Below are 23,980 nucleotides of genomic sequence, written 5' to 3'. Positions count from 1 at the left end.
ACACACACGGTGACACACACACACGGTGACACACACACACGGTGACACACAACACACACACACACGGTGACACACACACGGTGACACACACACACATACACGCACACACTGTCTTTCCATCTAAAACCCTGTGCTTCCACTGCGGTTCTCAAATTTACCCACCATTCATTCTCTTCAAAAATTTTAGCATTTAAAACTTCAGTGGCTCAGCGGTAGTGTTTGTTTAAGTGAACTATTTCACATGTAAGAAAGGGAATAAGGGCCATCCAGGAAAGACCTTCAGCTTCACGAACACACCTCGTTCATTCGCCCGCAGAGCTCTGAAGGGCCCTTCGTTCCCCTGCAGGGCTTGGCGTCCCTCACTTCTGTGCCCGTCTTTCTTCTTGAAATGTGGGGAAAATACATCTAAATGTTGTTGCTGGACACTCTTTAAAAACAGCACAAATGTTGGAATGTCAGTATACGCACACAGTTCATAAGGCTATGCTGGCGTGTGGTATATAAATATGGCTTCTATTTTGCTACCCACTTGTTTTCTCTCGGGTTTTGCTCGGAGGGTCTATGGTGATCCATGCAGCCTTGTTTCATTAATTTTAATTGCTACATGGCCTCTACTTGTAAATACACCACAGTGTATCCATCTTCCACCCATAGTCATATTGAAATATTTTATATTTGCATCCTTAATTTCTCAGCTATGCTCTCCCAGTGAGCTCTCCAGTGCATGGGCTTTCTAGCCTTGTCACTGACTGGTTGGGTCTGAGGACATGGCGACAGTGTCTTCCTCCAGCTTTACCTATTAGCTCCATTCTCCACTATAGGCTTCATTTTAGGTAATTTTCATCTCCTGGAACAGTTAGAGAAAATGTCCCTGGATTGTGTTTTGGTGACCCCATAGAGGGCAGTGGGAAGGGATGATTCCATCGAGGATGGCAGTGCTTTGGCCCGGAAGAGACAGTGGCAGGTTGGGTGGGTCCCTGCTGAGTGACCTCAGCAAGGACCTGTCACCGGAAGCAGTGGTGGGTGAGCAGATTAAGAAGCCTATGCTTGTGTTTTGCTCTGATTCACAAAGGCAGTGTGACCTTTAGCATTATCCTTATTAAAGATAGGGAAACTGAGGCTGGGCAACTCTAAGCAGATTCCCTGAGACACATGGGGACCCCTCAAACATAGGAAACCCCTCTGTTTTCTGCTCTATCCTTCCTCCTAGCCCTGAAGACCTGGTGGTTCCTTGTGGCATCTAGAATAGGTCTTGGCATTTTGCAGGTGGGAGAACAAGCCTGGAACAGGAGCAGACACGATTTGCTCACTTAAATTTGCAGCAGATGCTGGTTGTGGTGGCACACACCAGTAGGAGTTGCTGAAGGAGGTGGAGGCAGGAGGATCACAGGTTCGAGGCCATCCTGGACTGAGGGAAAAAATTGCTACAGAGCCTTGAGGTAGGAGAATGAAGACAGGAAAACCGAGGCTTAGAAAGGGGAAACATTTGTGGCTCATGGATATGCCAAGGGTTAGCAACAACGCTCACATAGCAGCCGAATCTCCTGTCCTCACTTCTCTCCTTTTTAGGGTGTTTCTTTACCCCTCCTGGAACTGCATAGCTGCCCATACTCTCTGTGGATCGAGTACTGGTCTGTGGTTTGTCTCCTCGGCGGCACCCCTATAGGCTCCCTATAGAGCAACCTCTCCTGCCTTTGATGCAAATTCCTGCACTTTCCTGATAATATTCTGGGCTCTTCTTAACGCAAGGGGGTCAGCCGCGAGGCAGCTCGGCAATTTATAATTCTTGAAAATTCTGTTTGGTGACATGAGTTAGCATTTAATAGACACCCTGCCACCTCCTCTTCCCCTATTGTGACAAGCTCCTGGCAGAATCCTTTTGAGACTCAAGGTAATTGCACCACGCTGCGAAAGGGAAGACCGCGTTGTGCTTGAGTGCGTCTCAAAATCGTCTACACAATAGACAGGCAGGTACGAGTTTGCTGGGCTTCAAGGTAATGATTTAAACTTAATTTGACCCTTGATGAGGGATCCAGTGTTTCCGGTCAGATGCAGTCTTTGGTTTGGACTTGCCTGCCATGCCTTCAACAGCAACAAAAATAATTCCTTGGTAACAAGTGCCTTCCTAAAGATGTCTGCTGCTGACAGCTAATATAGAATTATTGCCCCGAATGCATTTCTGTAATTACTTCCCAGAGATCTGTCTTTGTGTTAGAAGACATTTCGCACTTTAGTAACGTAAGTGTTTTGGGAGGGCACGAACAATAATTACGCACAGTCTTTCCATGAAAATAAACCTAAAAAAAATTATAAGAGCTAACGCTAAAATTGGTTAGAGTCAGGGAGGAATTTAGTTTGAATTTGATTCGTGTGTATTTATTCCAAGTATAATAACCTTTCCTGTATGGAAACTTTTTTTTTTTTAAACAAAAGCAATAATGACACAAAGAGCCCGCTTTCTAATTTTTGAGCCATGCTGAAGCTGAAAACTGATTAAAAGTGACAAGTTGCTCGGGACTGCATAAAGGAGCGTCATTACGGAGCCCTGATAGGAGACATTTGTGGTAATGGAAAATGAAATGATTCACAGTGTGATCAATAAAAAATTAGCAGCATTTAATAAAAGGTTTCTGCCTCATGTTGACTAAAGAGCATCAAGAGCAGTTTGAAATAGGAGTTAAGTGACGGTTGGAGGATGAGCCCGGGGGTGAGTGGGGTGCCGTGTGCATGTGCATAAAGATCGCTTCGATACTGACCTTTGGGTGGAGATTGCCAAGCCCTAGGGTGGATCTGGAAGCTTCTTCTGTGCTGCCCACTTGACCTCTGACCTGTGGCTAATCTAATCCTCTGAAGTCTCAGCTCTTCCTGTGTGGGAATGCAGATGCCTAGATTGGGGACCAGCATGTAGAACTCCTGCATCTGTCCATCCCACCAGGAAAGGTGTGCCTGCCTGGAGACCCCCTCCGTTCTCTTGCTGGTAAGAATGCTGGGCAGCAGGCTGCTAGTTTCTGTTCCATGGGTTGCCGTAGGAAACTGGATTTTAGACTCTGTCTTATAGCCCACGTGTGAGACTCCAAACACTCTCTCGGGGACTGGAGTGAAACAAGCAGAAAGCCAACAGACCTTAGCAAGTGGATGGGGTTAAGCTGTGCAGAGAACATGTGGTCCCTGGAAGAAACCCGTTAACTCTCGTCAGGGTCCCCGAAGGTGGCCTGGGGTCACTCTGCCCTAGGGTTACTTGTCCTGGGTCAGGATGAGACCTGGCTACCGCTTGACTTACTCGTGTGGGGAAAAGGACCCAGAAGACCCTCTGCTTTTCTCCAGGAGACACTTCTCTGGTTCCTAGGATGTGGCACACACGAGAGTGTCTCCATGGCCCGTCACTAGCTAACTTTTAAAGTGTTTTACACAGTCTTTGCTCTGTGTCTGAAGGAGAGGGGGGACTCCTGGTCTCCTAGGGCTGCACAGAAGCCAGGCTGGAGACCGCCCTGGGTTGGAGGGTCATTGGGATCGGGAGTATCTGGCCTTTGGGTTCCAGTAGAGGCCTTGGAGCCTGGGCTGGGGTCTCCGGCACCAGAGATCCCTTGCATCTGGGCAGCAGGGAATTAAGTGCCTCTTCCTGGCTGTGTCACCACTGCCTGACCCTTTCCAAGGTTCTGTCTTCATACAGGACCCATATCTGGATTTGTTTGTTCACTTGTTTGTTTAGCTGTGCTAGGGATGAAATGCAAGGCCTTGTACATGCTAGGCAAGCACGCTACCGCTGAGCCATACCCCAGTGGGATCATTACATGTCACAGTGAATTGGGCCCTACCTGACGGATTGCATGGTTCGCTTGCTCTCTTCAGACTGCCTGCCTTTCTTGGTTCCCTCCCTCCCTCCCTCCCTCCTTTTCTTGAGACAGGATTTCATTACGTGTCTTTGGCTAGTCTGGGTGGCCTTGAACTCACAGAGATCCTCCTTCCTACCTTTCTGCCTTCGGAGTGCTGGGATTAAATGAATCCCACCCACCTCGCAGAGTCTTTTGGAGGACCCATTCTGTACTGTACCTACTGTGTGCTAGGCCCTATGCTAGGTGCTTATGGGTGAGTGAAGCTGATCTGACAAACTTCTGTTAACAGGAGCTGAAGGAATATTTAGCGAGTACTCAGTACACACGGGAGTAGGCAGACAGCAAGGAGTTGGACTTAGGGAAGCCCTGGCTGCTGAGGTGGAGTGGGCCTGGTGGACCCCCTCAGCCTTTGCAGAAAACAATAGAAGCAGGGGATTCCCCTGGGGGATGTCATGCGTGTTCTAAGTGTCTGTCCCGGGCACACTGTTTCAAAAGGCTGTGTTCCATGGTCCTGACTTACAGTCAGGCCTGCTGAGGACCTTGGCTTCTGAGTACCATGTGCCTCTCTGGTCCTCAGAAGCCAAAGCAGCTTTGTTGCGCTCAGTCTGGGCTCTGTGTGAACTTTATCCCCAGCCAAGCTTCTGCATTCTGGCCATGGGTTCTGGTTAGAGTAAAACAGACCCCTCCACACCCCTGTCTCTTCATGGGGCTCTTCCTTCTGCAGCTACAAGGGAAGGAATTTTGCCCCAGCATCTTGGCCTTGAGCTCTCTACCGGGTTCTGGAACAGGTAGGAGAGTCAGGCCTGGCTATAGCCACACATCAGCTGGTTTGATCTAACTCCAATGTGGTCCTGCCCATCTCTGGCCTGCCTGGAGATGTCATCTGATAGCTCTGGGAGGACAAAATGGTCACCACTTCAGGAGGTCGCCAGCAAGTCACAGCGTGCAATTTTCAGAGTTCCAGGGTGGCTTAGTCCTACCGTTCCTCATCACTGCATGTGAGGCCATCCATTCTGTTGAGATTGTGTGGCTCGGGGGAGTGTCACTGTTAACTACTTAATGGAAAACATTTCTTTTCCCCTTTCAGTGAGAGCTTGTCCCCTCCTCTTCTTCCTCACCCCACCTGCCCTGTTGCTCTCCCTGCTCCCACAGTTATCTCAAGTGAGCCTGTGCAGGTGTGCTATGGGCAGAGGAAGCTGCCATGTCCCTGTGCCTTTGTGGGATGGACGCCACACTTGAACGACTGGGTTGAGGGAGCGTGTTCTCCCCTTGTCTGTCTATAAACAATCTTCAAGAGCAAGATGCTTGTGACGGAATGTTGGCTTTTTCCCAGCACAGAGCTGGGATTGGTTCTCTGTAGTGCCTCCAGCAGTGGATAGAATCTAGCAGGTATTCAGTAAATGCTGGCGGACTGCAGGTGTGAAGTTTTGTGTCTGATAGGTCTGGGGGAAAGCTCGCCCTGGTTGGCAGAAACTGGAGTGATGCCAGCATGGGCAGGCCCTAGTAGCAGGCGCTCATAACCTGACCAGGTTACAGGATCACCCTCGTGTTCAGATTGAGGATAAGGCTCAGCAGTGTAAGCCATCGAGATCACATAGAATGGACACAAACCTAGGGCCTGAGTGTCCAAAGAAGGGCCACTGTCACACTGTTCAGCTGACCGTCTCATCTAAGGAGCATTGAGCAGATGGCCTGGATGTGAGAACCCCTGCTTGCTCCTGCTTGGTATTCCATGGAAGAGACTCTCAGCTGAGTTCTAGGCCATATCCAGTCTTCCAAAGGCTTAATATCCTACCTCCGCCATTTCTCTGTGTAGCCTTAGCAGTCCTGGAACTAGCTTTGTAGTCCAGGCTGGCCTTGAACTCAGAGAGCTGCTTGCCTCTGCCTCCAGAGTACTGGGATTAAAGTCACATGCCACCAAGCTCAGCTGGCACCGTTTCCTAAAACTTAGAGTCAACACAAAAAATTCAGAGATTAGGGGCCAGTGAGATAGTTTAGGGTGTAAGGGTACTTGTAGCCAGGCCTGACAGCCTGGGTTTGATCCCTGGCTCCCATGTGGTAGGAGAGAAGATTCTTCTAAGTCTTAGGACCTCCACACTTGGGCTGTGACCTGTATAATAAGTACATGGACACACACAAACTTAAATGTTTTCAAAGTTCCAGAGATTTTCCATGAAAATGAAGACCTTCTTTCTGTAAGGAAAGAATAGCATGAAGCTGTGCTGAATGGCGCTCTCCACAGGTGATGGTGGTCTCTAGGAGCCAGGCAGGGCTCCTTCCTTGGGGCCTTCCAGGAACACCCTGTGTGTACAGTGTGTGACGTTGGAGATTTGCTTCACATGGTGTTTGAGTGGCATTGGGTTTTCACCCCAGTCTGAGCCTACTTGGCTTTCTGTATAATCGGTGTGAAGTGACGTCTCCCTTAATGGGCTATCGGTCGCAAGATGTGCTGGTTAGTGTTCTTGTCGACCTGATACAGGTGAGGTCATCTGGGAAGGGAAACTTCAATTGAGAAGAAGCCTTCATCAGATTGGCCTATAGGTGTGTATGGGGTGGGGTGGGGGGGCATTTTCTTCACTAATGGTTGCTGTGGAAGTGCCTGTGGGCAGGGCATTCCCGGGCTGCTGGTTATGGGTTGTATAAGAAAGCAGACTGAGCAAGCCAGTAAGCAGTGCCCCTCCATGTCCTTTGCTTCAGTTCCTGCCTTGACTTCCTGCCCTGGCTTCCCTCAGTGATGGACTGTAGCACAGGACTGGAAGCCAAATGAACCCTTTCTTCCCCAAGTCGCCTTTGGTCGTGATGTTTAATTGCAGCAATAAAGATAAAAAACTAGGACCCAGACGGAAGATGCCGAGGAGGGAGGAGACCTTGGCTACAACACTGTGAGTCATTCTTGGTTGTAGGGTCCAGAATCTCTTCCCTGGAAGGTTCCGGTTATTTCCAGGGTCAGCTGGGGTCCTGGGTTGGACCAGTCCCTCCTGGACAGTACACCCAGCCAAGCTCATGAAGTACAGTCTACCCCTGCCCCTGACTTGACTTCCTTCCGTGCACCCACTGACCCTGACCAGGGGCAACAGTCACTTCCTTCTTTAAGAGGCAGAACTCGGACAGTCAGTTATGTGTTGAGATATTTGCCAAGAGCCCTGCTGCCAAGGGCACCTTAGGCTGAGTGTTAAACACTGGTTCACACTGCGAATTCTGTAAACCTACAGATAATAACGGCTCCCTCAGAACTTGGGGCCGGCAGCAGATGCACGAACATTCTGTCTAATTGGGGCCAGAGACTTTTGGTCCTGTTTGGTTTGTTCCTGTGTCCCTGTCCTTGCAGGCCCACTAGCTCAGGCTATGTCAAAAATGTCCCCTCCTCTGCAGATGGGACCCACATATGGAGCTAAGCTAGCCAGCACCCAAGTTCTGAGAGTGCTTCTTGCCATGGGAGCGTGTCTTAAAGAGCTTACAAGCTGTCAGAATGGAGTATGGATTTCCTACGTAGGGAAACGTAAACGTGGAAGTGGAAAACACCTTCCAGCCTGTTTCTCTCTCGACCACAGTAGATGTAAGGACAAGGAAGGCGGGGCCAATGAACTGTGAGGTAAATGTGTCCGTGCTGGCCCCCTGGCAGACTCAAGTCACATGGCAAGCTTGTTAGTGGGGGCTCAGTCTTCTCTCTGGGCTAAGTGAGTTTTATTGATGATGTGTGGAATTCCTGTATGGATATATTTGTGCCTTTCACAAGGGCATGTGCCTTGATCTTCACACCTTCTCCATCCTTAGGAACACATGAGGCCTCACTTGCTGAGTGATGTCTTTAACCCTTGCCTGGGTCATGGTGGTGAGTGGGTTGGGTCTGACTAACAGCAGCCATAAGCCAGTAGCCACGAACTGTTTTCTCACACCATAGACTAGATACCAGACTTCATATTTATTACCTCATTACAACAATTAAAGAATTAAAAGAGGGGCTGGAGAGATGGCTCAGTGGTTAAGAGCATTGGCCTGCTCTTCCAAAAGTCCTGTGTTCAATTCCTGGCAACCACATGGTGGCTCACAACCATCTGTAATGAGATCTGGTACCTTCTTCTGGTGTGCGGGCATACATACAGACCGAATATATACATAATAAATATTTTTTTTAAAAAAAGAATTAAATTAGCTGGGCAGTGGTGGCATATGCCTTTAATTCCTGCACTTGGGAGGCAGAGGCAGGCAGATCTCTGAGTCTAGCCTGGTCTACAGAGGGAGTTGCAGGACAGCCAGGGCCACACAGAGAAACCCTGTCTCAAAAAGAAAAATTAAAAAAAAAAAGTTAAATGAGCCTCAGAGACAAGAAATGACTTGTCCAAAGTTCCCACTTGCTAAATGGTGGAATGTGGATTTGAACCGAGTCAAGTTGGCTCCACAGCCTGTGGCTCTTGTCTGTCTTCTCTACCCTTTTCATGGTCCCTGAACTACAAATCCAACCATCTGCTGCTTGTGTTATTAAGTGACTGCCTTTAGTCCATCAGCAGTGGGCTGTACCTGGTGTCTTGATGTTTCTAGACCACGACTCTCAACTCTTGGATGTACCTGGAACTCAGCACTGGGTGGTTCTACTTCCTGCAGAGGTGGGGAGCTCAGAGTCACGTCCAGGCCCCCTTGTGAGAAGAGTTGACAAACGAAGCCCTCCAAGTACTTGCCTGCTTGGCTATCTGGTGACTCGTGCCCTCTCCTCCTTCCCAGCCCCCTTCCCCCCTGCGACCCTTCTTTCTGCCTTTGTCTGCTCTCCCCTCCCACTCAGAACCTCCCAGGCTCATGTACTTATTGGTAGAAGGGCCTTGGCTGCTCTCACATCTTACCATGGCTGTCTCTTTAGTGGGTGTTGCTCTCCTTGCTGCAGCTGGAACAGAGGCTGCCAATCCCACTCAGACTCTTGTGGGTACAGCAGAAGCTAGAGGCTCAGGCTGGAGGCACTTCTGAGGTCACTTGAAGCAGGGGACTTGTAGAGCTGTCTGTGTAACCCACATTCCTGCCCCACTTTTCCCCTCAGCTTCCCACCTGCTCATTCATTTGCCCACATCCCATTTCTTAAGTGTCTTTTCTGTGCCAGGCTTTCTGTGGGCTTTGAGACCACCAAGATAAACAGGGCTAGGAAGTGCACTGACGTTTAGCAAACATGTGTATGTTATGCCTGGCACACACTGGGCACTCAGGAAACATTTGTGGATGCGGGTGGAGTGAATAGAGGCGTGTGATTGTTGGCACTGCCATGTCCTCTCTAGCTCTTCCCTTGGAATATCATGGTCTTCTGCCACCACCATGTGGTGCTGAGCCCTAAAGTCTCAAAGTCAAGGCCTTCCCTGTGGTTCGTGGAGGCTCTCAGAGTGTCCAGGGCCTGTACGTGACACCTGGACCTACAGTTCCTCCCGGGAAGAGAAGAGGCACCCATGTGGGCACAGTGCCCTTTGACCCGGGGACAGAGGGACCTCATTCACTGCTGATTCCTGTTGAGACTGTCTCAGATGCCCGTAGGTGTTGGGGAGCCTCACAGCATCCCCAGGTCAGAAGCCCAGGAAGTTTCCCAGACTCACAGCCTCAGACTTTCCTTTTCTTTGTCTGAACAGGACAAACACAGCTGTTTTCCATGCAGCTCTTCCTCAGGTTCCCCCCTTTAATATTTGGGGATTTGGAATCCAGAGCTGCTTTTTGTGCGTGTTCCTAATGTAGTTTGCTTCCCTGCCTTAAATTCGGGTAACCATGGTATCAAGGCATCGAGCTACTGTGACATGGAAGCCCTAGGCTGAGGACCCCAAGATTCCTTCTGCTGGGGAGGCTGGGTCACCTTCCTCTTCCTTCGACAAACTTCTGCCCTCTCTCTGCCACTTCTTAGGCTGTGTGGTGCTTTCTTCAGAGTCCATGGGTCTCCCTCACACTCTCACCATGAGGAAGATTGTAGCATGGTGGAGTAAAGGAACTCTACTTCCTAACGAGAAGCCACGTGTGCCGTGGCCTCTGCTGCTGGAACCTTCCCGTCCATACCTTTTGGATCTGGATTCCAAGTTTCATAGACCATAGAGTGGCACCAAGGGGCGGTTTGCGGGAAGCCACTGTGACACAGTAGCCTCTCTGTACAGGCTGAATACTTTGAGACCAGCAATATTTGACCTTTTTGGCCTAAAAGTTGATATCTTTCTGTGGTCCCACTTAGTACCATCTGCTAAATAGTGCTTGTAGACATAGGGGCTTGCGTATTTGAAACCAGTTCACACAGAGAAACCCTGTCTCGAAAAACAAAAAAAAACAAAACAAAACAAAACAACAACAACAAAAAAAATGAAACCAGTTTGCTTTTCTGCATCCTCAGCGCTTACTGAGTGCCCACCGTGTGGCTGTCTGCACCAGAGGCTGGGGAATGGTCGTGAGCAGAAGCAGCCCCGGCCACACCCCATGGAGTTGGCAGTCTGATGGGCATGCTCTGGCCAGTTAAGTGTCAAGTCCCCCTGCATTCGGTGCTTTCAAGCTTCTGACAGTCTGTTGTTATTTCTCTCTGTTCTGCGGGCCGGCTGGGTTTTATGGCAGATTCTCTTGGTGTCCCTTGATTGGCAGCTGTGTGGTGGCCAGAGCTATAGCCTTAAGAAGTTTTTCAGGAATGGAAGTCTAAACTGGTGTATGCCCATGGGTTGTATGCCCATATACTGGTACGGGATGTTAAGCCGAAGCTGTGCTAGGCTTGGGCTTCTCGCAGTCTGGCGGCTTCATTCCCAGTGGGAGGATCCCAGGAGACCTACAGGGAAGCGGCAAGCTTCTTCTACCTACTGTCAGAAGCATCCCTGCACACCACTTCCATTGCGTTCTATTGATTAGAGGCTCACCAAGGCTGCCAGCCTGTGGGGGATTGTGGGTGGGACACATAGATCCCTCTTCTTGATGGGTGAGGGGTCAAGGACTTGTTGCAGAGGGGCAGGTGGATTGAGAACTATTTTGGTGTGTCTAGGAAATGCAGACCGCCACAGTGAGTGAGTGAGAGAGGAAAAGCAAACCCGTCCTCATAAGCATCTTTTGTACCGAATGTTCTCACAACACGGGGTAGGGAGGCAGGGGCCCAGGTGTGTGTGGGCTTTGTGTTAGGTGGGCGAGAGGTAAGGGTGTTCTCCTGCCTGCTAGGGAACAGGAAGTATTAAGTCCTGGGCAGAAGCAGTTTGGCAGTTCTTGGAACCGTGTGGCTGTGCAGACAGGTGCTAGCACAGAGAAGAAGCAGGAGCCAACACAGACCCTCCCTATGACTTCCATGGTGGGGACAAGTCCCCAACACTTGGCTTATCATTTCTTGTCAAGTCTGTGTTGTGGGTGAGCTGTATGGTGGCCCTGCCACTTATCTTCTGGTCTTGACTAACGCATAGAACCCGTTTTCATTACTTAGAATGGGGACATGAAGGCAACTACCCATAGCACTCCCCACATGGCTGTGTTTGGAAGGGGCCGGGCAGCCAACGAAGGTCCAGTTAATGCCAGCTGCTGTCTTGATGGCTGCCTGGGCAAAAACATAGAAAATGCCAAATTGTGAGCTTTCTGGGGTGGAGTGTAAGGTCTGGGAAGTAGAGGCCGTATAGTTTGGATCGGGGAGGCAGGGTTTTCTGGCTCATTTGGTTTCCTGTCCCATGCGTGTGGCTACAAGGGAGTAGCCCCATGCAAAGTCCTTGGGTTTCCCTTTTTCAAGGCTTCAGCTATGGTGGATGGCATCTGGAAGAACCAGAGTGGGCTGGGAGGGAAAAGAACTGACTAACCACCTCACAGACCCAGAGGCCTTGACAGGTTGAAGAAACCGCAGGTTGCCTTTCCCAGGTTGGTGATTGCTGTGTCTGATCTCCGGGTGGCTGTAGGGCCAATAGGTTGGCTGTGGTTGATGCCAGGAGGCCTCTGTGCCAGAAACGTGTGATGGCACTTGGTAGGGACTGGGGCATGCCTAGGCCTCTGCCTCCTCTCCTTATTCTAGCTACATGCAGGTTCAGAGTGGGGACCAGGAGGACCTCTGAGGCTGGCCAGGGAAGGAATGGGGCAAGCAAGGCTATCCCTGACTAGTTGAAGTGGGTCAGAGGAAAAGGGAAGGTCAATCCTTGGATCCTAGTGGCTTATTCTGAGACTGGTTCTGGGTGGGTCCAGGATCGAGGAGCAGCCAGAGAGTGCTCCAGGGAGGATGTTGGCCCAAGAGCCCTCTGTTCTCCTGAGCCTTGGGCCTCTGGGAAGAGATGGACAGTGTAGGCCCCACTTCTTGTATAGCTTGGGGTGACCCTGGAGCCTCTTTTTCCTTCCCTGACCAAAGAAGACTTTCATCCTTTTTCCTGCCAGTAAAGATTCTAGAATGGTGGCTGAGTAGGAAAGTGGAGTCCATCTGTCTGTCCTTCCATCTTTCCTTTTCTCTCTTCTTCATTTGTTTTTGCTTTTTGAGACAGTTTCTCTGTTAAGCCCTCGCTAGCCTGGAACTTACTCTGTAAACCAGGCTGGCTTTGAGTTTATCCGCCTGCCTCTGCCTCCCAAGTGCTGGGATTAAAGGTGTGGGCCACCATTGTCCTGCAAGCGTCCTTTCTTGCAGGAAAGGGGACTCTACAGAGCCTGTCCTGCCCAGGGTTGGAGTGCTTATTTCCAAGGTTCTGATTGCTTGGAGTCAGCAGAGCCGCTGGGTGCTGGATCTTCAGGGATCATCTCTTCCTCAGAACTTGGGCTGGCTATCAGAGCCTTCCCTGAAGGTCAGGCTGGCGGAGCTTTCCACCCCTGGGAGGCCGATGGTGAGGTCTGGGCTCTTATCTGCTCCTTCCCCCTCTCCCCTCCCTTGTCCCTTTCTGCACAGCCACCCTGTCTTCCCATTAGTAGCCAGACATAGGGGAGGTGACAGTTTCTTAAAACAGATTTATACTCTTGGACGACTTTATGGGCTTTTGCCTTATAAAACCGGGAGTTGACATTCTGATTTATCTACTCCCGAGTCAACAGGATGTACCAGATTTAAAGAGATCAAATGCAGTGTGGTGTTTGTGGTTCCAGTTGTGGATTTGCTGAGCCATTACAACTAGAATTGCCAAGTAAATATGGCAGGGAAAAAAAGAAAACAAACCAAGGGGGTAATTTAAATATGTCTATTAAACTGTGTGTTAAGTAAAGTAGCAAAGGCTTGGTGCGGAGTTGTAACTTACTATCTAGAGAGTTGGTTGAGCAGATAAAATTGGAATTATGACTCTTTTAAATCCTCTGCAAAAGGTTTCCTTTGTTTTTGTTTCTAAATTAAGGGAAGAGACCGTAAACTAGAATTTCAGAGGGCAGTGCTTGCCTGTGTGACTACAACGTGTGATGATTATACCTTCGAAGGCTCTGAATGATATTTTTTATTTCTTCACTTTCTGTTTCTTCACATTGCAGTTGCTGTTGTGGATCAGATTCCCTGAGATAAATATGCTGCTTAGCTTTTAATGGGATTTCTGTATTGCCGAGAGTTGGCTTGTTCTGGTAATAAAAGAACCTAAAAATTGTACATCCCTTAATTGGTAAGAAGAGAGATGTTTTGATGGGCCACAAATGGAAGCATTGATTTTTTACTGCCTCTGCCGCGTGTCCTACGCTGTTCCCTGCCATGGAAGGCGGCAGCTGGCTCTCCGATGAGCTGATTTGTGTTCCCAGGTTCTTGATGCTGGGGGCTTGGAAGTGTGTGTTCTTTGCAGACAGGTGAAATAGAGCCCTTATAACATCATCTGTTTCTAAATTGAAATATTTATGGGTCTGTGCTTTGCTCCTCAAATTGAATGCGTTCCTAGCTTGAGGTCTCTCTCTTATGCTTTGGCGACTGGCCCTGGGGAATTAAAGGTTGTCTGCTAAGCCTTTTTTGGTGACAGTTATGTGCATGCAGATATGCACATAACACATATGCATGCACTTTTGCATGCATACACATTTGCATAAATACATTTATGCATGATAGAGGCCTTTTTAGTTGATTTAGATCAGTGCTGCCAGGTTTTGACCAGTAGTTCTGTGTTGCCGTACAATTGTGTGTGGAAAGGGGTAACACACACTTTAGTTTTCCAATCAAGGGTCCCTGTGTTTTAGTGGGCAAACCGCTGATGTTTATGAGTGTTACTGACATTATATGTAGTAAGTATATTTGCCTTCTTATTTTCTTTCCGCACATTGCTTTACAAGTTCAGTTAATTGCTAAGATTGAGGCTTTTTTCTGCTCCCACAGATGTGGTGTGTAAGGTAAAGAGAAGTCAGGAAATGAAGGGTGATGGGATGTTACCCCTCTGCTGGGCATGGGAAGGCCCTACTTTGAAATGGGACGCACAGAGCTGTCCCTCTTTGTGGGATGCTGCACACAGTGTAAACTCTTGAGCTCCTTTTCAGCTCTGGATGGGAGACTGTGAAGTGGGGCTGTGTACCTAGAGTTGTGGCTTTGCAGAGTGTGTAAACGCAGAGCTACAATGTGATCTGGAGTCTTTCCCCTCCGCAGGCTCACCACATAGGGTTAAGTCCAGAGAAGTTGTTAATCTTATAGAAACCGCTACCGTTATCCAAGCCTTGTATTTACTCCCTGGTCACTGGGAACGGCCGGATGGGTTCAGGCTTCCTCTTGTCATGGCTTTGTTTTGTTGAGGTTTTAGTCTGTGAAACCAGACCAGCCTGATATTCACTCTATAGCTCAGGTTGGTTCTGACCTCAGAATTCTTATACCTCGGTCTCTCCAGTGCTGAGATTCAGTCAGGCCTCCATAACTGGCTCCATTCAAGTTCCAGATTTAACCATCCCGGATCCTTCAACTTCATGCGCCTTCTAGAGACAGGGCATTTACGGGGAGATGTGTTGTGTGGAGAGAGTCAGCGTGACTGAGATCTTTCTCCCCATTCCAAACTGCAGGCTTTAGGGAAAACGACAAGTCAGGGTGTGTTCGACGCATCTGCGGGCGTCTCAGAGAGGTACGCCATAGAACTGATTGTTGGGAAGCAAATGCTAGACTTTCTCACTTCCCTGAGGGGTCACAACACCCAGCATCCACGCATAGAGGGAAGATGACAGGAAGTCCTCCTAGAAGATTTGTGCCATGAATTAAAGAATCTAGTTGAGAATTATTGCACCACATGCTACAACCCCCCCCCCCAATATATTAATATACTGAGAGGTGTCAAGAATAATGGACCCCAGGAGGTAGAGTAATTAAATGTATCGTAATAAATACTGGGTGATTCTTTTAAACCCCTTTTCTGAGACCCTGTCAGCTGACGTGGACTGTATTCTTCCTGTTGGCAGGAGGCCTAGAAGGAGAGCCAGAGTGTGATCGGAAAACCAGCCGTGCGCTGGAAGACAGGAACAGCGTGACAAGTCAAGAGGAGAGAAATGAGGACGATGAAGACATGGAGGATGAGTCAATTTACACCTGCGATCACTGTCAGCAGGACTTCGAATCTCTGGCAGACCTGACGGACCACCGGGCCCACCGCTGTCCTGGAGGTAATGCTAAATAGCGCCGGGATTCTGACAGGTGGTTACACGGATAATTGGACATAGCAACAGCTTGAAGCCTCAAGTGAGATTAAAGAATTAATAATGTAATTTTACAGTTAATGTCATTTTATTGTGGTGTCTTGGGTACCCTGCATCCTCCTTTAAATAAAATTAAAAATAAAAGCCACAGCTTCCTGGCAGGCAGAAATTGGGTGGAGGTGCCCTGTTTCTGTCTTGCCGTACAGTCTGTAGGCTGTAAGTGGGTGAATCCGTACCCCAGATTTATGGAAAGCCTTTTGGAAACCTAGCAATTAAGAGGTTGTTAGTGCAAAGTTAAGCAGCTTAAGTGTGGAAAGCCATGCAAAGCAGTAAGTTGTGGGGAAGGGCTTGTGATGGGACGGGGGAATTCTAAAGACCAAGGCCAGCCTGTGCAGTGGGGACCCAGGTCAACCCCTAGGCTTGGTGCTCTCCTTCTGGGTAAGAGGACTGGTAGAGATGATGGCAGCCCTGTTCTGCAGGCATCCAGCACTTTGGAGGGTGTGTTGGGACATGGGGTCATGAGGAGCCGCTTCAGACTTCAGCAGAGTGCATGCTCTCTTTGTCTGTCTGGTGTGTAGGAAGCTGGGAACACGTGCATATACTAGGGTGTGCCAGCCACACTACAGGAGCACGTGTACCATGTATGTCTGGACTCTGAGCTTTGTAGAGGGAGGTTATAGTAGCTATGTTCTTTTCACAACCCTGTATTTCATGATGGTTATCAGTAAAACCTTTCGGATGCTAGTTTTGAGGAAAGGGCCTCTAAACCTCAGGTCAGTTTTCTAAAGGGGGACTGTCACCCATTTGGGATCGGATTTATTGGTAGGAAGCAGCTTGAAATTTAAAACTCTTGCTTATCCTGTTCCTTAGGTATGGCCGGGTCTCTCCCGAGACGTATTCTTCCATCTCAGCAGGTCCTGGAACAGGACTCTATCCATCTCCTCACCTTCCTTCAGCTCTCAGCAGCAACTTGAATCTCATGCCTGTCTTCCATCCTTTTAACAATGCTAGTCTTTCTATGTGGAGAAGAAATCAGTTTGGAGCAGGGGCAGGGAGAGGCCGGGGCTGAGGTCTGTGTCCGAAATAAGAGCAGGCAGCTAACTGCTTCAGCTAGGCAGACCTCTCCTACTGGCAGGCTCTTTTCTCCATGGCCTCCAGCGGGTTGAACTCGGCAGCAGCCCGTTTGCGGGATGCCCAGCATTGGTATTGATGTCGGTGGTACCTACTATAACTGCAGCCTTGCCTATTTCCTAACAGGACCCCACTAACGACCTCCATTGGGATGTGATATCTAGGAACACCCCCAAAACCTGGAGCCTTGGAAGGGACTCAGAGTATGAGAAGTGACCTTGCTTAATAGCATCCCGGAGAAATTCATTATCACCCCGATCTGGGAGCTTCCTGACATGGATGAGACATGCAGAATTCTCCTCAGGACGCTGAGGATCACTGAAATGGACCACTGGGAATCGTGGGGCCTTATTGCAAACTCTTCTCTACCTGGGGGGATCACACACTCCCATTGCTTCTGCATTGCTGTTGTGTGTGGAGCACCCTGGCCTTTCCTCCTGAGGCACCCTGGCCAGTTCAAGCTATTCATTCACCTTACCAGTTCTGGTCTATGCATTGGGCTTCAGCTTCCAAAAGTTATGAGGGACTTGGTTTCTGCTTTTGTATGAGAAGTGATGTAAAAATGTAGTAGCAGTAGCTGGATGTCACGCCTTTAATCCCAGCACTCAGGAGGCAGAGGTAGGTGGATCTCTGTGAGTTCGAGGCCAGCCTGGTTCCCAGAGCTACTTCTGGGACAGCCAGGGCTACACAGAGAAACCCTATCTCAAAAATCCAACCAGCCAGTCAACCACCCAAGCAACTAAAGAAATAAGAAAACAGAGTAGCTCAGTTTCCTTGGCCGGGCTCACCGTTGATCAGTGATAGAGCTGCTAGCCCTGCTCCCTGTTGGACGCTGGACAGAAGCTGGTGGAGGTCTGTCCACTCTGGGGGAAAGGCACTCCAGAGAGACTCTTGCTAGGGGAGTCTGGCAGCTTTGGGCTCTGCTGAAGTTCCTGTCCCTAAGGCAATCTTATGCTTAGTCTTATCAGAAAAGTGAAAAACTCAGTGTCTACCTGATTCTCCTGATTGGTGTTCAGCACACAACACATATGTGACTCAGGTGTAGGAATTTTACACGCACGCGCTTGCACACACACACCAGCCAGCAGCCAGTCTGCTGAGCAGGGGACTCTGTTGTGTGTCCTCTGGTCTCATTCAGCTGTACACTAGGGTCTACACCGTATGTTGAATTGGAACAGTTTGACAAAGTGACCCAAAGAATTCAAGGAAACACTTCTCTAGTAAATGCCAGTTTACCCTACAAGCGGTTATGGAGGATATGGGCATAGCGATGAGAGGCTGAAGTGTAGGGAAGGGGCATGGAACTTCCACCCTCTGCATGCTACAGTCACCACCAAAACTTCCTAGCCCTGGTCTCCTGGGCTTTCATGGAGATTCATTGCATCATCAGGCGGCTTAGATTATTGACCATTGGACGTTGGTATACCCTCTAGCCCCTCCCCTTCCTGGAGGTTGGGACCAATCAGAGGTTGTCAGGACACAAAGCCCCCCCCACCTTGAAAATTTGAGGGTCTAGGGCAACACCACCTGTCTTTTCTGATGTCCATTTCTCTGAGAATTAAAGTCTTTTCTGCTGTAGAAGCCAGCACTGCCAGGATGCGGGGGGAAGGGGAGCCCCTCTATGAAGCTGCCTAGTGAGTGGAGGACCATGATGTGTGCCTTCATGGGAAGTGGTGTTTTAAAATGATATGTTTACAGGTGTGTATGTGCGTACATACGTGTACACATATGTGCGTGTAAAGCCAGTGCTCAACCTGGGTTGTCATTTCCCAACTGCCTCCTTTATTTCTATTTTTATTTTTTATTTGAATGACAGGGTGTTTCGTTGGCTCCTGAGCCTTGCTGCTTAGGCTAGGATGGCCGGCTGGCCACCGAGTGCCACAGATTCGCATGTGTCTCTCTGCCTCCTCGGCTCTGGGATTGCAAGTGTGTGCTACCACATCCAGCTTTTCACACAAGTGCTGGGGATTGAACTGAGTTCCTTGGATTTTCATAGCAAGTGCTTTAGCCACCGAGCTATCCGCAGCCTGGGGTGGGGTGTTCTTGAGTGTAGCTTATTCAGAACTCTTTGGTCCCGTAACCTATGTTAGTCAGTTTTTCTTTGCCGTGACCAAATAACAAAGAAACACAACTTAAATGAGGAAGGATTTATTTTGGTTCCCAATTCCAGAGATTTCAGTCCATGGTCACCTGGCTCTGTTGTTTCTGGACCAGGATGAGATGGACCATCATGGGGAAGAATGTGGCAGGGGAAATCTGTTCATCCCAGGGTAGCCAGAGAGAAGGCAGGGATGGGGAGGGAGAAGGAGGAAGGGGGGAGGGGAGAAGGGAAGAGAGACAGTGAACAGCTGGGGGTGGTACATCCTTCCAGGACATTCCCGCCAGTAATTCACTTCCCCAAATTAGGCTCTATCCTTCAATAATTCTATGATATGACTAATTCATTGATTGGGTCTGAGTCCTCATAATTACTTCCCCCAAACCCCCCCCCCCCTTAGCTAGCAACCCAGATCCCAACACATGAGCCTTCAGGGGACATCTCTGATCCATAAGAGGACCTCTGGACTCTTCTATCTGAAGCATTCGGGGTAGTAATGGAGGGGGTGGTGCCTGGCTTCATCAGCATGTAAGGGAAGAGTTGTGAGGATTGGAGATCATCTCAGGTGTGGGGGTCTGTCACAGAAGGGTAGCTGTCTGTGCAGAGGTGGCAATGGGATCCTTAAGGATGACCCCACTTGGCCCCTAGGCCTCTCCTGAGGAACCCTCATTTTCGGTCACTTTCTCAGAAGGTGTCAGTGTTTCATGGTAGGAGTGGCTGTATGTTTGGCTCATCTGTCTTTGAAGCGTGAACTTGAAAGAAAGTTTCTTTCTCCCCTCCCCCAGCACACAGAAAGTTACGTGTGCATCTTAGGCTATGAAAAGAAACAAGGAACACTCCAGCCTCCTCTGTTCTCTCATTCCCTGTCTTTGCCTCTCTCCAGCCCCTGGCCCCAGCAGGGTAGCAGATACTTCCATGCTTGTGTTTAGCCCTTAACTTTTTCTCGGTAGATTCTCATGTCACTTTTCTTTCTTGGGGTGGTGGGGAAGTGGGGCTCTTGGTTTCAAACAGTAGAGTTCAAGGAGCGGAAGTTCAGGTAGCTGGGAAATGTGTCCATCCTGTAAACAGGAGGAGTCTATACAGTGTTGACTTCCAGTAGCTGGCTTGCTGTGCCTAATACAGACGTGACTTGTGGGCACCCTGTTAGAAGACGCTGTGTATTTGGTGAACGTTAGAATTGCAGCTTTTGGAAAATCCCCACTAATTCAGGCTCTTAAATAACGTTAGAACAGGGAGTGGCTGGAATTTACCCAAACATAGTAATGGCTAGGAATGGTTGTAGCGGGGAGCTGGGGGGCACCAGTGACTTCAGAAAGTGCCTGGGGCTCCGCAGAAGAAGGTTCCATTTGGCCGTTGGCAGCTCCCAATGTTGATGTGCCATTGAAGCCGATCACCGTGGCCCTTCAGTCTAGATTCAGATGGAATCTTTTCTCATTTGCCGGCACCAGTGCTGGCTTGTGAGGTTTAGTCTGTGATTTCAGCTGACCTTTGCTTTGGCCTAATTGAATGGGGCTGCCCTCCTGAGGAGGCTGGGTGCTCTGCCTATGCCATTGTGACATTTTAAAACTGACTTTCGCAGTGATTCTTCTGATAGTGCCTAGAGCTGGTTGTCAGTGCTGCTCCCCAACAATCCCGGCTCCCAAGCTGAGCTACTGATGGCTTTTAGAGGCGGTGGCCTCTTTGCTAACGGGACAGCTATGGTATGTCTAGCTTTTCATTACAGGGACAGGCAGGCAGGTGCAGTTTCTGCCGAAAGACCATGGTGTCTAATACAAGGCTGTAGGGCATGCTCCATGCAGTAGACAGAACCTGCAGGACTGGTGCGGAGCTGAGTCCGATGTCTTCACTTTGGCTGCCATGCTCTCATCTCTGACTTTGCTCAGGCTGCATGATGACTGTAGAGGGCAGTATGGAGGCCCCAGGGTACATGATGACTGTAGAGGGGTCTACGGAGGAGGCCCATGAGGTCCCTGGTACCCAGAGTGAAAAATAAGCCAGTACTCCTTTCTGTGTGCTGTGGGCCAGGCTTCCTGTTCATGTTTAGCTCTTCCAGCATGCAGGGCACTGCCTTCCCTGATCGCCCTCTCTGTCGCGCACGCGGTGCCCTTGGTCCGTGCCCCTGTCAGTGTCTGCACGGCGCCTGCTGTGATTTTCACCATTTATTGTCCATGTCCCTTATTAAACTTCGCGAGCAGAGACCCACGTTGGTTGTGCCACTTTATTTTAGCCCAGCACCTGGCAGACAGACGCACTTAATCCATGCTTGTTGAATGAATGAATGAATGAACGCTCTCCGCTTAGCCTTTACAGCAATCCTAGCAAGAGGCAGTAGTCCCGTCCCCCACTCACGTTCACCCTCAATGTATACATTGGGTAACTGAGGCTCAGAGTTGAAGCTGCTCACCCAGAATAATAAATCCCGGAAGAGAGGGTGACAGGTGAGTTCTGTATTGTCTATTGCAAGAACACAGGCTGGAGGCAGTGTGGAGTTCTGAGCCAAACTCCAGACGCAGCCCTTCTAAAGGCCCAGTCACAAAAACGTAAGTCGAGGATCTGTTTAAACCACAGCAAAAGCTGCGTTCCCTTCCGTTATTGTTGCTGCTGCTTCTCAAGGACACAGGACTGTCCCCAGCCTCCCTGAAAGGCCAGCCGCCTTCTTCTCGTTGAAGGTGAGATGTGGCGGTAGCAGTAGCCAAGGGGAAAGTTAATTAGACCCTGGTTTGTTCAGCTGTGGCCAGAGTGACCTGTGGGTCCCAATTACAGGTCTGGGGCCGTGCAAACGCTGGCACCTCTGCTGGCCTTGTTTCTGTGTGCCGCTGGCCAGGGCTTGCCTTTGTGTGCCGGCTTTGGCCTCTTTCTTGCTCTAACAGCACCGGGGTCCCTCCCCACCTTATTGGCTTGGGGCATCCCACATACTGGCTCCATTCGGACAATGAAGAGAAGGGCTGGAGTCAGCCACTGAGCCGTGCGCTGCCAGATACACAGGTGCAGGATATGACTTTCTTCCAACTGTGGGGAACTGACACCCAGTAGTGCAGAAGGCTTGGGGGGCTTGAGCACAGTCTCCCACATTGGGGACTTTCCTGTGTGCAGACAGTATCTGGTTAAAAACAGAGCAAGAAGTGGTATTAGCTACCAGATGTGTAGGAGCCAGAGACGCCAACCCAGTGAAATGTCATACATATGTATGATGGGGCAAACAGACAAGACTGACTACTGAGGGGCACAAAAGGGAAAGGAATAAAGAGGCAGGCCCTCAGTTGGAAAGGTTCAGTTTCTCCTGTATTAACCTTGTGTTAGCGGTAAAAGTTGGTTTTGTTCAGCAGTGGGCAAATTAGGGTTCTTGAGATTGGGTTGAAGACACAAGAAAGAATGTTGAGAAAAGGACTCTGGACAGGGGTGGTACCCAGGTCAGCTTAGCTAGAGCCAGGGGATTCGAAGTGTCCAGGGGCAGAGCAGGATACTGGAGACAAGCCCGTTCCAAACACAGCTAGAAACTGAATGTACAAGGACACATGGGTGTTCGAGAATTGGGATTGGAATTAGCAGGGTGGCTGTCCTGAAAGAAGAAGAGAAAGAAAGGAAACTGAACCTCGCTCACTCTTCAGGCCACTCCCACGGGGATCAGCATTTTAAACAGAAAAAGAAAACTTAAAAATATTTAAAGAAGACATAGGAAGATGTAAGAAATTACTATAATCAGGGTGAGTAAGGCATCTCTGACTATTCCCTAATATCTAGAAGCCATGAAACAAGAGATAGAAAAATCAAACTGCACAAAACCAAAATATTGCATTGCGTCCCCCTGTAATAAGTCAAACTAGACACACATCACAGGCAAAGCATTCTTTCCTTAATGAATAAGAGGCTTCTATAAATATTAAGCAAATACTCAATAAATCAGAAACACAGGCGGAGCCTGCGCTGAGACACAGCCAAGCCACTGGAGAGGACAGCCGTGCCCAAGGCCAGTGCCCGCTCTGATTGGTTGGTGCCACACTGGTGGTTAGATATTTTGAATATCTCCCATGTGCAAAGGATAGAAATGGAACCAGAAAAAGAAATACTAGTGGGATCTTAACATTTAAAAAGATTCAGAGCTCCGATTATAATAAGAAAACCATACATTTAAGCCACAGGGAAATATCATTTTTAAACCACCAGATTGGCAAAGATCGGAAAACCTGCCATCCCATCTTGCTCCTGGTGGTTCTTGGTCTCCAGGATTGGATCTTGTTCTCTTTTCTGTTCTTAAGGTCATTTTCGCCTGTGGTCAGAGCCCACAGGAGGTACTCTGCAAATGCTTTCCGGTCTTGCTGTAGGGAGACTATAGCTCCTTGAAAGGTATGGGTACTTACGGCAAGATGAATAAGGACATACATGGTGCTTTGCATTCTGGGTAACCACCATAGATGTTGTATGCACTGTGCCTGGGCCTGGAAGGGGAGTTTTGAAATAAACAAAATGGTCCCCCTTCATCTCACAAGTGTTACTTAGCATGTACGGTGAGAGGGGGCCTTCTGAGTCACCAATGCATTGTGATAGGAGACCTACAGGGTAGCCTGCTCTTGACCCAACTGCACAGAGCTGGCGCTGCTCTCTGCTTGTTGGTAGTGTGTCTCTTCACAGCTGGCTAGCAAAGCCAGCACTGCAGAAGGCAGGGTTCCATTGGGCCGTGGGAAAAACCTGCATCCATGGTCTAGTGGACCTTGAGGTAGAGAAGTAGAGAGGTTTTTTACTTCATTCCCGGAACCTGGCCATTGTGGCCACCTTATTTTGCTTTTGTATCACTGAACTTGGCCTCGGTGGCCCAGGGTGGGACAGGTGCAATGGTGTGGGCCTTCTGAAAACAACCTCTGGTGTTTTCAGCCTAAATGAGTAGAGGCCAAGATGGCCCTGGGGCATGGGGTGGGCAGAGATTCTGGCTTTCTTTAACCATGCCCTAAAACTTCCGTTGGCTTCCGGTTGATGGACCCAGGATGTACACCATGCTAGACCATGAGGGCCAAACCCAGCCTGGCACCAGGCCAGTTGTACATGTGACTTGATGAGGTCTGAGTCTAACCCTCTCTTGTCGGTTGCAGTTTGGGAATTTTCATAAGACAAGTATGCACACATATGGTGCGCATACAGATGGGTATGTTTACATCCTCATCTGTTCCTATCTGAAAGAATTGCACAATCTAGCTGGAAGGCGAAGTTATTGGAGTAGCATGTTTGGTAGCCTGGCACATAGTAGGCCCCCAGTTAGTGTACTTTGGAGACTTAACCCAAATGGCAAGCAGATCACAGACTCTGTAGCCCAGGGAACTAAGAAGTAAGGCTAGCTTCCCACCTTTCCTCCAGGGTCACCACCCGAAGTCTTTTTCCATGTAAACATCAGTAGAGGTGTCCTTGGTATCCCCAGGTGATTATTCTC

At 49.2% G+C, this 23,980-nt stretch overlaps 1 protein-coding gene across 1 annotated transcript in view; it reads left to right on the top strand.

The window, feature by feature from the left end:
• The window catches only part of Znf423 (zinc finger protein 423), a 244,273-nt gene that overhangs the window by 31,588 nt on the left and 188,705 nt on the right, over positions 1-23,980 (top strand). Inside the window, exon 2 of the mRNA XM_026789188.1 lies at positions 15,099-15,299. Within this exon, the coding sequence (XP_026644989.1) occupies positions 15,203-15,299 (97 nt within the window). The 5' untranslated portion in view covers positions 15,099-15,202. The remainder of the gene's footprint in view (positions 1-15,098; positions 15,300-23,980) is intronic.

The sequence above is a fragment of the Microtus ochrogaster genome, unplaced genomic scaffold (genome assembly GCF_000317375.1).
Source record: "Microtus ochrogaster isolate Prairie Vole_2 unplaced genomic scaffold, MicOch1.0 UNK15, whole genome shotgun sequence".
Lineage (NCBI taxonomy): Eukaryota > Metazoa > Chordata > Mammalia > Rodentia > Cricetidae > Microtus > Microtus ochrogaster.
Note: the sequence above shows the minus strand (reverse complement) of the source record. Positions and strands in the feature narration are given on the sequence as shown.